The sequence below is a fragment of the Canis aureus genome, chromosome 25 (assembly GCF_053574225.1).
Source record: "Canis aureus isolate CA01 chromosome 25, VMU_Caureus_v.1.0, whole genome shotgun sequence".
Taxonomy (NCBI): domain Eukaryota; kingdom Metazoa; phylum Chordata; class Mammalia; order Carnivora; family Canidae; genus Canis; species Canis aureus.
In genome coordinates, this window is record NC_135635.1 from 17,561,899 (window position 1) to 17,578,093 (window position 16,195).

Genomic DNA, 16,195 nt, shown 5'->3' on the forward strand with positions numbered 1-16,195 from the left:
AGATGCCCAACCACCAAGCCACCCAGGCATCCCAGTAGTTTCTTGGTTTTGACCTGCCCTACAATATAGCCTTGGGGGCCAGAGATCTTAGAAGTGCCTTTTGTTGTCCTCACATAATTTTTCTCTTTTGGAATAGCCTTGAAGCCACTTGGCAGAAGCTCAGCTTGGTGTCATGTCAAGAGTGACCCAGCACTCTTAATTTTATTTTTGTTATTATAGATAACAATAATGAAGGGATTATGTAATTCACTTTTTTTTTTTTTAGTGATTTGCATTTCCTCAGGCATCCCATGAATCAGCTCCCAGGAAGTCAAATCCATCTATAAATTCCATTGGTAACTTTTACCTTCAATAACTTACCTCATCTGCTGTTCCATATACCCTTGGCCATGTGGCCACACAGGAATCAACTTCCTCATCCCCCACACTTCCATCCTTTATCTTCCCAAATCACAAGCTTCTGTGAATCTGGACCATTCTAGTCAATCTCACATTTTTCTGATACCAAATGATAGTGTTTCTTGACACTAAACAAGAGCTTTTTTTCTTTTTCTTTTCCTTTCCTTTCTTTTCTTTTCAGGTTTTTTATGTATTCATTTAAGAGAGCGAAAGAGAGAGCACAAGCAGGGGGAGAGGCAGAGGGAGAGGGAGTAGGAGACTCCCTGCTGACCTGGGAGCCCAGTGTGGGGCTCTATCCCAGGACCTTGAGATTATGACCTGAGCCAAAGGCAGACACTTAAACAACTGAGCCACCCAGGCACCTCTAAATATTACTGTCTTTAAATAACTTTTACCTTTGTTAATATTCTCTCTTATATCCTTTCTTCTATTTGATTTCTAGTTTTGTTAATTGTTCTCTTCTTTCTACTATTTCCTTTGGACTTAATTACTTTAAATCTTTCTTTCACATCTCTCCCCAGATTTTGAGTCTTTGAAGTCATTGTAAACAGTTGAGTCTTGTGTTAGCTATATCCCACAAGTTTTAGTATCTGGCATTTCCATTATTTAATTCAAAAATTTTTTAGTTCTTATTTATTTTCACCATTTGTCTTGCTTTTCTCCATCTTTTTTGCCTTTTTTTGGGGGGGGGGAATAATTGGAATGCCTTTTTTTTCTTGTTTCAGTTTTTTCCCATTTTTTAAATGTAGATATTATAAACTCTCCCTTTCTATTTTAAGATTTTATTTATTTACTCATGAGAGACACAGATGTAGGCAAAGGGAGGAGCAAGCTCCCCACAGGGAGCCGAATGGGGGACTTGATCCTGGGGTAGATGCTCAACCACTGAGCCACCCAGGCGTCCCAGCGCTTTCCCTCTCTTAATGGGTTAATTTTGGAATTTTAATATGAACACTTAGTCTTGTGTCAATCAGAATCTTTAAAATACTAATATTGAGGGGATCCCTGGGTGGCTCAGCAGTTTGGCACCTGCCTTCGGCCTAGGGTGTGATCCTAGCGTCCCGGGATCGAGTCCCACATCGGGCTCCCTGCGTGGAGCCTGCTTCTCCCTCTACCTGTGTCTCTGCCCCTCTCTCTCTTTCTGTCTCCCTCATGAATAAATAAATAAAATCTTTTAAAAAATAATAATAAAATAAAATACTAATACTGTAAAGTGCTTTAATTCTAGCCACCCCTGTCATAGCTTACTTGATACAGTTGTTCAGAATTTTGATAATCCTTCATGTAAGTCATTTTTACTTTATACACTTGATTTTGTTTAAATTTACCCACCATTAAATAACAAAAATTAAACCAAGTAAATTATAAAGATATAATTGGCTTTATTAATCAATTCATGAATTGAGCAGTATTCCATCTAGCAACTACAGGGGTGCTCCAAAGGTCTATAGAAAGGGAAAAGTTTTTAAAGGCAGGACAAGCAGGTCATAAAAAGAAAAAAGGATTATTTTAAGAGAGGTCCCCCCACCTTCCTATGGGGACAAAAGGGTCTTATTAGGTAGATTACCTCACGAGTGCTGACTAGGAAATTCCACACTGACCAGTTACGACTGCATTTCTGGAGGAGGTTGAAACTGTAATTAGATTAGATAGTAAGCCCCAGGTTGGTGACATGGCCTACCTAGTATAAGTAACCCCATTTTAGATCTGTGGTTTTCTTTTTAATACCACAACTGCCATTTCTTAAAATTTTACATTCCATTTTGTATCTTAGGTGGTTCTTCTGGGATCTGTCTCCTTCCTAAAGTGTATCCTTAGACATTCCCCAAATGAGGTGGCATTTTCAATGAGATTTTGTTCATCCGAAACTGTTTTCATTTCTTTCTTTTTTTTTTTTTTGTTAAGATTTTGTTTATTCATGAGAGACACAGAGAGAGAGGAGAGAGAGAGAGAGAGGCAGAGACAGAGGGAGAAGCAGGCTCCGTGTTGGGAGCCCGACACAGGACTCGATCCCGGGTGTCCAGGATCACACCCTGGGCTGAAGGCGGTGCTAAACCACTGAGCCACCCAGGGATTCCCTGAAACTGTTTTCTTTTTGCCTGTGTTTTTGAAAGATGATTTTAGGGGATCCCTGGGTGGCTCAGCGGTTTGGCGCCTGCCTTTGGCCCAGGGCGTGATCCTGGAGTCCTGGGGTTGAGTCCCATGTCGGTCTCCTGGCATGGAGCCTGCTTCTCCCTCTGCCTGTGTCTCTGCCTCTCTGTCTCTCTCTGTCTCTCTGTGTCTATCATAAATAAATAAATAAGTAAATAAATAAATAAATAAATCTTTTAAAAAAAAGAAAGATGATTTTATTGGATATTAAACTCTAGGTTAAAAATTGTGGGGGTTTTGGGGTTTTGGTTTTTCTTTTCTTTCCTTTTAGCATTTTGAGAATAAGATTCTACCGTCTGCTGGTTTCTAGAGTAGCTGTTGAGAAGTGTCTGTCAAAGTTACCCTAATTGTCATTCCTTGGCCAGAAATCTGTCTTTTCACTCTGGCTGTGTATGAGATTTTCGGTTGCCTTTCATGACCTTTATTTTGACTGTAATTTATCTCCGTGAGGGTTTATTTGTTCTGCTTGTGGTTTGTTGTGAAATCTAGGGTTAATGTGTTTCAAGTTTTGGGAAGATTTCTATTTTTCCTCCTGAAACTTTCATTAAACCTGTTAATCTGTCTTGCTTCATCTTCCATATCTCTCAACCTCTTTTTGTATCTCTTTGTCTTTTTGTTGCATTTTGGGTGATTTTTTTTCACATCTGTCTCCCAGTTTATTCTCTTCTTACCTGTGTTTAATCTGTAGTTAATCTTTCCTTTGACATTTTGCTTTCAGTGGCCCTAAAACAGTTTACTCCTTAATTCTTTCTTTGATTTCCTTAAACATATTAAACAAATGTATTTTATATTATTTATCAGACAAATTCAATATCTGATGGGTTAAAGATTGAGGATTTCTTCCTGTGGGAATGATTTGTATTTACTTTCACAAAGCATCTGAGTTCACTGGCAATACAGGACTACTATTTTTTTTTTTAAGTATGCTCCACACCCAGCATGGAGCTTATTAACAAAGACCTACTTTTTTTGTTTGTTTTTAAGTATTTTAATTTAAATTAAATTAATTAACATACAGTGTATTATTCGTTTCAGAGGTAGAGTTCAGTGATTCATTCAACGGACTTACATAATACCTAGTGCTCATTACATCACCCAGTGACCCCATCCCCTACCCTCGTGCCCTCCAGCAAAATTCTCACCTTTATGTTTTTCTGCCTTACAGACAGCATGAGTTGGCGCCCTAAACATACCTGGAAATGGCCAGTAGATAGAAATTCTCAAGGGACTGTTTTCCCCTCCCTCCCAGAGCTAGGGCCAGGACAGACAACTTTCTTGGCAGTAGGGTATTTCTTTTTATTATTCTTGTTTTGTTTTTCCTTTCTGGATCCCTTTTCCCTGAGATTTCTACCATTTTGGGTCCTAGCTTTTATGCAAGAGGATCTACTCTGTGAATCCCAGCCCTTAGACTTTGTACCTCAACATGCACAGAAATAAAACTGAAGCTCTGGGCCACTTTGGATCAGTAAATGCCTTGAAGAAAGTGAGACACTTCAGCCTTGCCACTCTGAACCCTTGTTCCCATTTTGTTCCTGACCTCTAATAACTTCTTCCCTTACTTTTTGCAAATCCATATATTCATGAATTTGGTGTTTTAAAATTATTTTCTTTAGCATTTTTATTTTTTGTAATATTTATGAGAGAGAGAGAGAGAGGCAGAGACACAGGCAGAGGGAGAAGCAGGCTCCATGCAGGGAGCCTGACGTGGGATTTGATCCGGGGTCTCCAGGATCACGTCCTGTGCTGAAGGCAGGCAATTAACGGCTGAGCCACCCAGGGATCCCTTCTTTAGCATTTTTAGTTTAGAACAGGAGCTCTAAAAAAAAAAAAAAAAAAAAAAAAAAAAAAGAACAGGAGCTCTAGTCTATCATACTATCATAAATAGAAGTGTTTGAAAAAGATTACTGAACTAAATTTAAAATGAACATATTGATTGTGTCAGCTATTACAGAATATAACAGCTGCTAGGCATAATTTAACTAACTAATAATAATATAAAATAGGAAAATAATCCATGTCTGTTTTCTCTCTTGCCAACAATTATATTCAATCTACTTTAAACAACGTAAGTACTTAATTATATGCAGATACTTAATTTTTCTCTTTTTTTAATTTATTTTTTTAATTTTTTTAAATTCTTTTTTTAATTTTTTCTCTTAACGTCTGTTGATGAAACAATAAGAGATACCACTTTATACAGGTAGTCTGGGTACTAGAAAATTATATTCTTATGAATGAAGAGATATAGAGGGGTACATTTTTATTTTATTTTATTATTATTATTTTTTAATAATTTATTTATTTATGATAGTCACACAGAGAGAGAGAGAGAGAGAGAGGCAGAGACATAGGCAGAGGGAGAAGCAGGCTCCATGCACTGGGAGCCCAACGTGGGATTTGATCCCGGGTCTCCAGGATCGCGCCCTGGGCCAAAGGCAGGCGCCAAACTGCTGCGCCACCCAGGGATCCCCATTTTTATTTTAAATAATTTGCTTTAGAGGCACCTGAGTGGCTCAGTTGGTTGAACATCTGCCTTCGGCTCAGGTCATGATCCCAAGGTCCTGGGATCGAGCCCTGCTCATCAGGGAGCCTGCTTCTCTCTCTGCCTGCTCCCTTGCTTGGGCGCCCTCTCTCTGTGTCAAATAAATAAATCTTTAAATAATTATGATAATAATTTGCCTAAAAAAAGGCCTGATGTCAATCCGTTGCCAATGAATTTTAGAGGCACTATACAGTGTCACGGGTAACTTGTGATTAATGTACTTTTTACACTTAAAATTGTGAATTAAATAAGAATTTTTAATAAAAAAAATAATTCTCAACATTTGGTTCATTACCTGTTTTGCAAACCCTGTTTGACCTGAAACACACACATATATATATATTTTTAAAAGTCATCTAACATCAAATAAAACCTTCTTTTCAAGTTAAATTCAAATTATTTATTCTCATAAATTATCCATTTTTTGTGGATTCTGTTGCCCACAGATTATTTTCATATAGATTAGGTTTAGCAAGTTTTTTAAAGATTTGTTCATTGGGACACCTGGGTGGCTCAGTGGTTGATCATCTGCCTTTGGCTTAGGTCATCCCAGGGTCCTGGGATCAAGTTCCACATCAGGCTCCCCATAAGGAGCCTGCTTCTCTCTCTGCCTGTGTCTCTGTCTCTCTCTTTGTGTGTCTCATTAATAAATAAATAAAATCTTTAAAAAATAATAAAGATTTGTTTATTTGAGAGAGAGAAAGCATGTGTGGGAGGGAGAAGCAGAGAGAGAGAGAATCTCAGACACTCCCCGATGAGCCCCACATGGGGCTTGATCACAGACCCTGGGATCATGACCTGAACTGAAATCAAGAGTCAGAATGCTTAACTGGCTGAGGCACCCCTGATTTAGCAAGTTTTTAAAAAAATTGTGTTTAAAGAGGTACATACTGGAGTACCTGTGTGGCTTAGTTGGTTGAGCATCTGATTCTTGTTTATTTATTGTTTAAGATTTTATTTATTTGACAGAGTGAGTACAAGCAGGGGGAGCTGCAGGCAGAGGGAGAGGGAGAAGCAGACTCCCTGCAGAGCAAGAGCCCAATGTGGGGCTCCATCTCAGGACCCCGGGATCATGACCTGAGCTGAAGGCAGACAGTTAACCAACTAAGCCACTCAGGTGCCTCTAAGCATCCAACTTTTAATTTCAGTTCAGCCCATGTCAGGCTCTGTACTCAGCAGGAAGTCTGCTTGAGAGTCTTTCTCTCCCTCTGCCCCTTCTGTACTCTCTCTAAAATAAATAAATAAAACTTAAAAAAAAAAAAAGAAATATATACCATTCATTATCTTACTTCTTAGTGAACAATTCAGTAGGATTAAGTATATTCACATTGTTATGCAGTCTCTAGAATTTTCATCTTATAACACTGAAACTCTGTACCTTTTGGACACTTCCCCACATCCCTCCCCTTCCAGGCCCTGGTAACTCCCATTCTACTTTTGATTTCTGTGAATTGACTACTTTAGGTGCCTCATATAAATAGAAACACACAATATTTGTCTTTCTGTGACTGACTTACTTCACTTAAGTGACCCTCAGGGTTCATCCATGTTATATCATGTGTCAGAATTTCCTTCCTTTTAAAGGTTGAAAAGTATTCCAGTATGTGTATATACCACATTTTGTTTATCCATTCATCCATTCATTGATGGACACTTGAATTGCTTTCACCTCTTAGCTACTGTGAATAATGCTACTAAAAACATTGATGCTCAAATATCTTTTCAAGTTTCTTCTTTCAGTTCTTTTGGACCTATACCCAGAAGTGAAATTTCAGCAAGTTCTTAATACTTAGCTGCTGCCAAGGACACTTTCGTTTTCTATGTTCATAGTATAGATGTGCTTTTAATTGCGCCAGTATATCCCATTATATAACTGACCACAACTGTTATAATCAGATCCTTCTTGTTAGATATTTAGGGTATTACAAATAGTTTACTGTTATAAATAACACTTTATACATAAAACATCACATACATATGTTTTTTGATACTTACATGATAAATTCTTAGAATTGGAATTGCTGGATCAAATGATCTGTGGATTTTTAAGCTTTTGATAACTATTGCCAAATAGCTCTAGCAACTTGTGAAAATACATTTTCCTCCACACCTTTGCTGTGATTTTCTTTTTAAATCTTTGTGAACATGGTAAGCAGAATGTGACTCATTATTCACCCATTGAATTTTTTTATGGTTATTTGGATTTGTATTCTGTCTTTTGTGATGTTTTTGTGAGTTTTAGGCAGTTTTTGTTGCTGTTACAATAGTTTTATAAAAACAGGTCTGTGTGGGGACAAGGACAAAAAGTACATTAGTTAGCTCAAATGAAGTGTAGTGCAGCTTCTTCACATCAATGCCATCCATACTTGGAGGTCAAGGGTCAAGTTCTATCCTTAGAAAACTTGTAATCCTAGCTCTTGCTCTGGGAGCTTCCAGAGGCTGTGCCCTTCATTTTGAAGTACTGTAAGGCATTGTTGGCAGTATCAGAGATGAATTTCTGGAGCCAGAGAAATGAGCTAAATTATGCATGCACTAGAGGCCAGCATTAGGTGGTGACCAATCTCTGCACCCAGGATTGTAGGTGTGTAATCTTGTAGCCGTATCATGATCACCGAAGGTGTGCTGGCCACCACCAGCCTCATGCCTCCATTGGCAACACTTTGCAATATACAAATCCCAATAGACGTGGCCTCCTCCTTGGACAGTGAGCCAGAAGCCAATGCTGGAGTTGCCTGTGCCACTACCCATCCTGTGCCCCCTACCTCAGGTCTAGCTGCAGGCCTGTCAAATGTCCAACCATGGTCTTCACAATGATGCTGGTTAGACAGGGGCTGAGATAGCAGAGGCAGGGCTCTCTCAGGGTCTGCATATAGCCACTGCTAGACAAATTTTTGTTGATGTATTCTGTATAACATAGTAAAGCATAATTTTTTTAATGTCTGAATAGTTTTATTCTACATGCCTTAAATATTACATATTTATTTCTTAACACACATTTACCTTGACCACTCACTATGTGGTAGGCTCTATACACCAAGTACTGGAAATTCTGAGATTAAAAATACAGTCATTGTGTGACACCTGTGTGTCTCAGCAGTTAAGCATCTGCCTTTGGCTCAAGGCATGATCCCAGAGTCCCGGGATCCAGTCCCACATCAGGCTTCATGCATGGAACCTGCTTCTCCCTCTGCCTGTGTCTCTGCCTCTCTTTCTCTGTGTGTCTCATGAATAAATAAAATCATTAAAAAAATTCAGTTATTGCTGTCTGACAGATGATGGTACAGTAAGGAAGAGGGACATATAAACAGATAATTAGAATCGTAATAGTTTTAATGAGATGAATAATCACTGTGATGGAAATAAAGATAGGGTGCTGTGGAAGCACATAGAAGGGACTCTACTAATGATGTGTTTCAGGAAGGCTTTGCAAAGGAACTGTACCTAAGGAAAGAGTGGAATTCAGCCAAGCACAAGGGGAGGGGACCTTCTAGACAGAGAAAAAGTATATACAGTGGCACAGAAACCTGTGGAAACATGTTAAGATTCAGTGAATGGATTACAGGCAGATGATTTGTCTGTGTACAGAATGTGGTAAGAAATGAAGCAGGAAAGGACCAAGTCATGAAGAGCCTCGTATATTGTGCTGAGGCATGTCTTAAATATGAAAATAATGTCTTGGGGGATCCTTGGGTGGCTCAGCAGTTTAGTTCCTGCCTTCGGCCCAGGGCGTGATCCTGAGGACCTGGGATCGAGCCCCACATCGGGCGCCCTGCATGGAGCCTGCCTCTCTTTTCCCTGTGTCTCTGCTTCTCTCTCTCTGTATCTCTCATGAATAAATAAATAAAATCTTTAAAAAAGAAAAGAAAAGAATGTCTTTTACACACTCAATCACTTTGAGTATCAAACAAAAATAATTTTCCTAAAGTCAAATTTTTCAAAACATACTTAAAGAAGAAAGCTCTTTTATTTCTTGATTCAGTTAAAAAGAAATGTCTTGTATAAAAGGATGTGGGGAGCCTGGGTGATTCAGCTGTTGAGCGTCTGCCTTTGGCTCAGTTGGTGATCCCGGGGTCCTGGGATCTAGTTCTACATCAGGCTCCCTACAGGGAGTAGGGAGCCTGCTTCTCCCTCTGCCTATATCTCTGCTTCTTTCTCTGTGTGTCTCATGAATAAATAAATAAAATTAAGGAAAAAAAAAAAAAGGACGTGGCATTTCAACCAGTCTTGAAGAGAACACAGAACTGGAAAGAATAGACAGACATAGAATACCCAAGTAGGTAGGAGAATGGTACTGAAGGAAATAGAAACCATATATATGAGTCTTTCAAAGTCTGATAGAAGAGGGGAAAGTGTGTAATTTATTTTCACTCTCCATGTGAAAGTTTTCCATAATCAAAGCAAGAAAATAGCCTAAGGTGCTACTTCCCATTACTTGAAGAATTTGTTTTCTCTGAGATTGAACATTTTTCCTACCAACAGTTAAAAAAAAAAAAAAAAAAAAGGTAGCCAGGCTGCTAGGGATTTGATTTGACTGCTTAAAACCCCGGATCTTTTAACTTAGGTCCAGTCAGAAAACAGATTAACCATATCTGTAATTTAAACAGAGAAATGTAATATAAAGAATTACTAAGCTATAATAGAAAGTATAAAGACATGAAGAAAACTAACAGGTACCAAGGAAAGACAGATGTGGAGGGGGGTGCCCATTTCCAAAACACATTCATATCTCACTGAATAAAGTGTAGTTGCGGCCCATTGAATGGTGGAGAAAGTCAGTGGGTTGCCTGGTCCAGAGCTGATCCTTAATTTGCTGGGCAAAAGGAAACAAACCTCTGAGGGTCAGGTGAGCTGTGGCTGGTGAATGGGCACAGAAATTGTCAGGGTCTACGGCCATACCACCCTGAACGCGCCCGATCTCGTCTGATCTCGGAAGCTAAGCAGGGTCGGGCCTGGTTAGTACTTGGATGGGAGAAATTGTCAGGACACCACTGTGGGTGTGAGAGATCCATGTTAGGGGGGCCATGGGAAAGTGACCACTGGCCCAGTCACTGAGGCTACTCCCATTCCGCAGATGGCTAGGGAAGTATACCCACCAGATGTCTTCATATAACCACACCACTGACCAAGCATGCAACAGGAGCAAGAACAGACAAAACACAGTTGTACACTAGAACCAAAACGAAAAGCTCCTTCCTCCTGCAGTATCTCTGCATCGCCTTCTACTGGCAAGCCTTAACATTGTGCTCACTGTAAAAGAAAACACTTGGTTTAGTCCATTGTCCATAGACCATGTACTGAGGCAATAAATGTGTAACTGGCACAGGATCAGACTGCTTACAGTCTTGAGCCTTTCACCTGTGCCTGGCTTACAATTGAGAAAGGAATATTAAAGTAGTCACAGACACCCAGGAACTGATCAAGCTCTCAAGCTAGGGCTCACTTTAATGCATACTGATCTGATGTTCACAACTGAGCCATGATGCCTATAGAATATAAATAGTCCAACAGGAACATCCACTTCAAGGGAAGACCACTGTGCACCCCACAACATACCAAATATCTTCTCTTGCTGAATTAGTAACTGCTGGTTCACTTCCTTACCAAATACAGTTCTAACCCTACCTTAATCAGCTTTCTCTATATCAGATATATTGAGATACCCTGTCATAGAAATGCCTTCATTTCTTACAGTATCTAATCCAAAGCAAGTCTCTACTTCCTTATACCCTCCCAAAAATTATCCAAACCCAGCCCAAATGCTATAATAGGTGATCTCTAAGCCCCCTTATGAAGACATTCCACAGATCCCCAAGGTGTGTGTTCTCCCTCTCAGTAAGGAGTAGTAGTAAACACAACCTGTTCAAATAAAGGTATGTTCCTGGGGTTTTGACTGAAGAGCAGTGACAGAGTAAATGATCACTATTTCTTAACCAAATGGATCTTCTCACTCCTCCTTTTCCTTAAAAACATTATTCTTTTTTTTTAAAGATTTATTTTTAGAGAGAGAGCACATGTGTACACACATGCATGTGAGCACGGGACAGGGGGCAATGGGCAAAGGGAGAGAATATTTCAAGGAGACTCCCTGTGAGCAAGTTGTCCCCCAGCCATGAGATCATGACCTGAGCCAAAACCAAGAATCTGACACTTAACCAATGGAGCAACATTATTTTTAGGGGTGCCTGGGTGGCTCAGTTGGTTAAGTGGCTACTTTAAACTCAGGTCATGATCTCAAGGTCCTGGGATCCAGCCGAGCCACTGATTAGACTTCCTACTCAGTGAGGTGTCTGACTCTCCTTCTGCTCCACCCCCCCCCCCCACTTGTGTGCTTGCTCTCTCTCTCTCTTTCTAATAAATAGATAAAATCTTTTAAAAACAAACATTATTCTTAGGTAAGGTATTTGTAAATTGGAAGTAGGTAAGGGATTAGAGGAAGAATATCCCTCCTACTTTAAATTACTTAAGGACATTTAAGTAGTTTTTTTCTCCTATATAATGTGTAAAACTGTAATTTTTTAAAACCTAGATTTTTGTGTTACTGCTTTTTCTTTTTTAAAGAAACTGATTAAATTAGAAACATTGAACTTTAAGGAATTGTCTTAGAAAACTAATCTTTAATAATACCAAAAAACCTTGGTAATAGCTTATTTTATAACTTTTCTTTTTTTAAGATTTTATTTATTTATTTATTCATGAGAGACACAGAGAGAGAGAGAGAGGCAGAAACGTAGGCAGAGAGAGAAGTAGGCTCCATGCAGGGAGCCCGATGTGGGACTTGATCCCAGGACTGCAGGATCATACCCTGGGCCGAAGGCAGGCGCTAAACCACTGAGCCACCCAGGCGTCCCTATACTTTTTTCGACAATAAAATTCTATAGACAGTAAAACTGATAGCCATTTTTATTTATTTGTTTTTTTTTTTTTTAAGTTTTTGTTAAGTAATCTCTATACCCAACATGTGGCTCAGACTCATGACCCCAAGGTCAAGAGTCACATGCTCTTCTAAGCCAGCCAGGCACCCCAAATAATAGCAATTTTTAAAAGTTAGCAGATATGCATCAGAACAATCAAGTTATTTTTCTAATAGCCCATCTACATAATACATAATGTACATTTTGAATATAGTCAAATCATAAAATATATAAAAGAGGAAGCTATAAAATAAATGTTTTCTTCCCTTTATTTTTTCTTTTTCTTCTTCTTTCTCCTTTCTTTTAATTTTTAAATGAGCTCTGTTTTCCTCGAACCTCAGGAATGACATGTAGAATAAATCTTCCTGGTAGAGCAACATTGTGCTTTCATTCCCTAGGCACTTCCAAAAAGCTGTGGAGGCTTCCTGAGATCCTTTTTCTAAGAAGGACTCCAATCCTCGGTTGAAATGGGTGACCAATAAAAGAGAATCTTAAAGATATTTCTCTGAATTTGGTCTCATAGTTTGTCTGCATGCCTTCCTACTCCTTATTTTGTGTTTTGTTAGGACTTTTGCAATAGGAGAAGAAAATTGCTAACATTCCATAGCATCATTAAATTTGGTCAGTAGGGGCACTTGAGTGGCTCAGTTGGTTTAGCATCCAACTTTTGATTTGAGCTCATCATCATGAGATCAAGCTCCAGGTTGGGATCTGTGCTTAGTGTGGAGTCTGCTTGAGATTCTCTCTACCTCTCCCCCCGTGCACACATGCATGTACTCTCTCTTTCTAAGATAGATTAGATAGATAGATAGATAGATAGATAGATAGATGATAGATACATAGATAGATAAATAGATGAATGAATGAATGAATGAATGTTTTTTGGTCAGTAAAATTTGATCAGCAGTGCTATAAATTAGGCACTGTGCCTTATAGGCAGACTGAGATAATATTTGTACCTCTCTGCCCTTACTGAGCCCACAGCAGAGAAAAAAAGCCCATAGGGCAAGTGCCATTATGGAGTCCTGTCATACTTCAGAGCTACAGTTACTAGGGACTTTCAACAGATTTCAGGGGGTTCAGGTCACCTGCGAACCCCTGCCCCTGTGAAGAAGGACTCCCATGTCCTACAGCTCGTACATCTACCCAATCATGAGCAAAGTGGTCAGTGGCTGTTACCTGATCTCCTTTGACCACCCCATCTCCACAGAGTACCAGCAGTCTCAGCCCCGCTCCTCTGGGCCTTGGCTGGTGCGCACACGTGTATGTGTGTTCATATGTGTCCATGTCCCCACCTGAGTAATTGGGTCAGCTATTCGTTTTCATATAACTGACCCCCTGCCCCTTGGGCCACCTGGTGTTTGTGTTTTAAAAGTATTCCTATTGGGGCGCCTGGGTGGTTCTTTCGGTTAAGTGTCTGCCTTTCAGCTCAGGTCAGGATCCCAGGGTCCTGGGACATTGGGCTCCCTGCTCAATGGGGAGCCTGCTTCTCCCTCTCCCTCTGCCACTCCCCCTGCTTATGTACTCTCTCTCTCTCTCAAATAAAATCTTAAAAAAAAAAAAAATCTTTTAAAAAATAAAAAAATAGGGCAGCCCAGGTGGCTCAGAAGTTTAGCGCCGCCTTTAGCCCAGGGTGTGATGCTGGAGACCCAGGATCAAGTCCCACGTCGGGCTCCCTGCATGGAGCCTGCTTCTCCCTCTGCCTGTGTTTGTGCCTCTCATGAATAAATAAAATCTTTAAAAAAATAAAAAAAGACTTAAATTTTAGGTGAAAATCTGTTTATAAAAAAAAAAAGAAAAGAAAACCTGTTTATAGGAATATTTTTATTTTTTAAATATTTTTTAAAGATTTTATTTATTTATTCATGAGAGACAGAGAGAGAGGGAGAGAGGCAGACACATAGGCAGAGGGAGAAGCAGGCTCCATGCAGGGAGCCTGACATGGGACTCGATCCCGGATCTTCAGGATCACTCCCTGGACTGAAGGTGGCGCTAAACTGCTGAGCCACCGGGGCTGCCCTAAGTCTTTTTTTTTTTAAGAAATTTTTTAAATCTCTACACCCAACATGGGACTCTAATCTGCAACCCCAAGATCAAGAATCACATGTTCTACCAACTGAGCCAGCCAAGCGCCCCATAAAATTTAAGGCTTAATCATGAATCACATAAGGAAACTTCTAAGTATACTTGGCTGTGGATAGCTGATGATTCATTACCAAAATCCCACTGTAGTCTATTAAAGGTAGTCGTATATAAATTATAAAGCGGCACAAGAAAGATTTTTAAGGAGAAAACATCCTGTTTATGCTTGGTCAGGTGTTCTTTGAATTAATGTGAACCAAATAGCATCTGATCATTTTCTTTTTTTTTTTTTAATAAATTTTTTTTTAATTGGTGTTCAATTTACTAACATACAGAATAACACTCAGTGCTCATGATCATTTTCTTTAACCTTTTTAAAAGACTTCCCCAGGATCTTACTCCCCCCAGATATTACTGTTTTTGGGAACAGTGAATTCTGTGAGCAAAATTACAAGTCCATTAATATCCTTTCTCTTCAATTCTCAAATCCAAAAAAATTCAGAAAATCAAAGTTTCTTTTTATAACTTAATTCTGAAAAAGCAAACCTGAACCAAAGTGACCCTATTTAAGTTATTTATCTGTCCTACAGGGACACTCCTAAAGTTTGCTGCAGAAATATTAATGTGTTTTATTATAGGGTGCTGCCCTAGATATTTCATGTATATGATATATGCATAATACTCCTTTATTAAAAAAATGGAATTCTAAATACATCTGTCTCCAAAGATTTAAATGAGGATTATAGACAATGGATGTATAAATCACCCCCATGGCATAGTAGTTTAAGAGAGTTCTTTATTTGTAGCTATGTGAGGTAACGGATGTTAACAGCTGTGGTAATCATTTTGCAGTACATACATATGTCAGATCATTATATCATAACACCTAAAACTAATACAGTGTTATATGTCAATTATATCTCAATAAAATGGGGAGGGCACTTTAATATTGCAAGCAGTTTTTAGTTTTGATAAATTAATTCATGAGGAGAAAACACAAGCAAAAATTACCCTTTAATTTTCTGGTAACTTTCACATTGTTTCTGGATTTGGTAGTTATATAGTTGGGGGTTAAATATAGGAAGTATGATTATAAATGTATATGTATGTGTGTGTGTGTGTGTGTGTGTGTGTGTATATATGTTGGATTTCTTTTGCCCACAAAATGAAGGCTAAAATAAATATAATCAGGATAACCATAGGTCATAATTATGATCATATATATATATATACACACAAGAAAAAGCCTCTGAATTGGGGATTATAGTGATATGCATGTATACAAAAAGTGATCAATAGCAATATCCTTGTACATTTTCATTGGGGACCTGCCAAGAGCAATTTAATTGGTCTTGTTTCCTCCATGTTTTAAGGGAATGGAATGTAAACTTACATCCTGGTGATTTCAGAAGCAAGAATAAGATGATGTTTCCCACCTACTCATACCCCCTTAATACCATTCAAGTGAAATCATTTAATTCTCTACTGGGATAGAACTGACGTATTTTCTACATAATCATAAACATTTTATTTATTTAAAAAAGATTTTTTTTTCTGGAAAGTAATATTTTTAAGCTTAATGCAGTGATTATGTTTTTATTTGGAATCTTCCTCTCCTTTTTTCCTTGTTCTGTACAGATTATCAGCGCTTGATGACTGTGGCGGAAGGCATCACCACACTTTTGTTCCCATTTCAGTGGCAACATGTTTATGTACCCATCCTCCCTGCTTCTCTACTACATTTTCTTGATGCTCCTGTCCCTTATCTGATGGGCCTTCAGTCAAAAGAAGGAACTGACCGTTCTAAACTAGAACTTCCTCAAGAGGTAAAACTTCTAATGAGTGATGAAGCATTTGCTGTTTGTTGATTTAGGTCAAGGCCACTTTATTGTTAGACAGCGTGGTCTTTGTCCAAACTGTGTCTATGACTGTCCTGAATCTCCCAAGTAGGATTAGGGTAGAGCCTGAGCCGTAGAGTGCAGATCCTGACTTTTGATGGTTACCATGACTAGTTAATAATTAAGCATGGTTCACACAGGACAGTGACAAATTTTCACAGCTATAAATTTGTGAAGATAGAGCAACAGCATGGTCTAATTGCTTTATTATT

The 16,195-nt window shown here is 38.9% G+C and overlaps 1 protein-coding gene across 7 annotated transcripts in view; it reads left to right on the forward strand.

The window, feature by feature from the left end:
* DENND5B (DENN domain containing 5B) overlaps positions 1-16,195 on the forward strand; it is a 200,076-nt gene that overhangs the window by 108,376 nt on the left and 75,505 nt on the right. For all 7 annotated transcript variants that reach the window (XM_077870542.1, XM_077870536.1, XM_077870537.1 and 4 more), the window contains one exon: positions 15,724-15,911. In XM_077870542.1, coding sequence (XP_077726668.1) covers positions 15,724-15,911 — 188 coding nt within the window. The remainder of the gene's footprint in view (positions 1-15,723; positions 15,912-16,195) is intronic.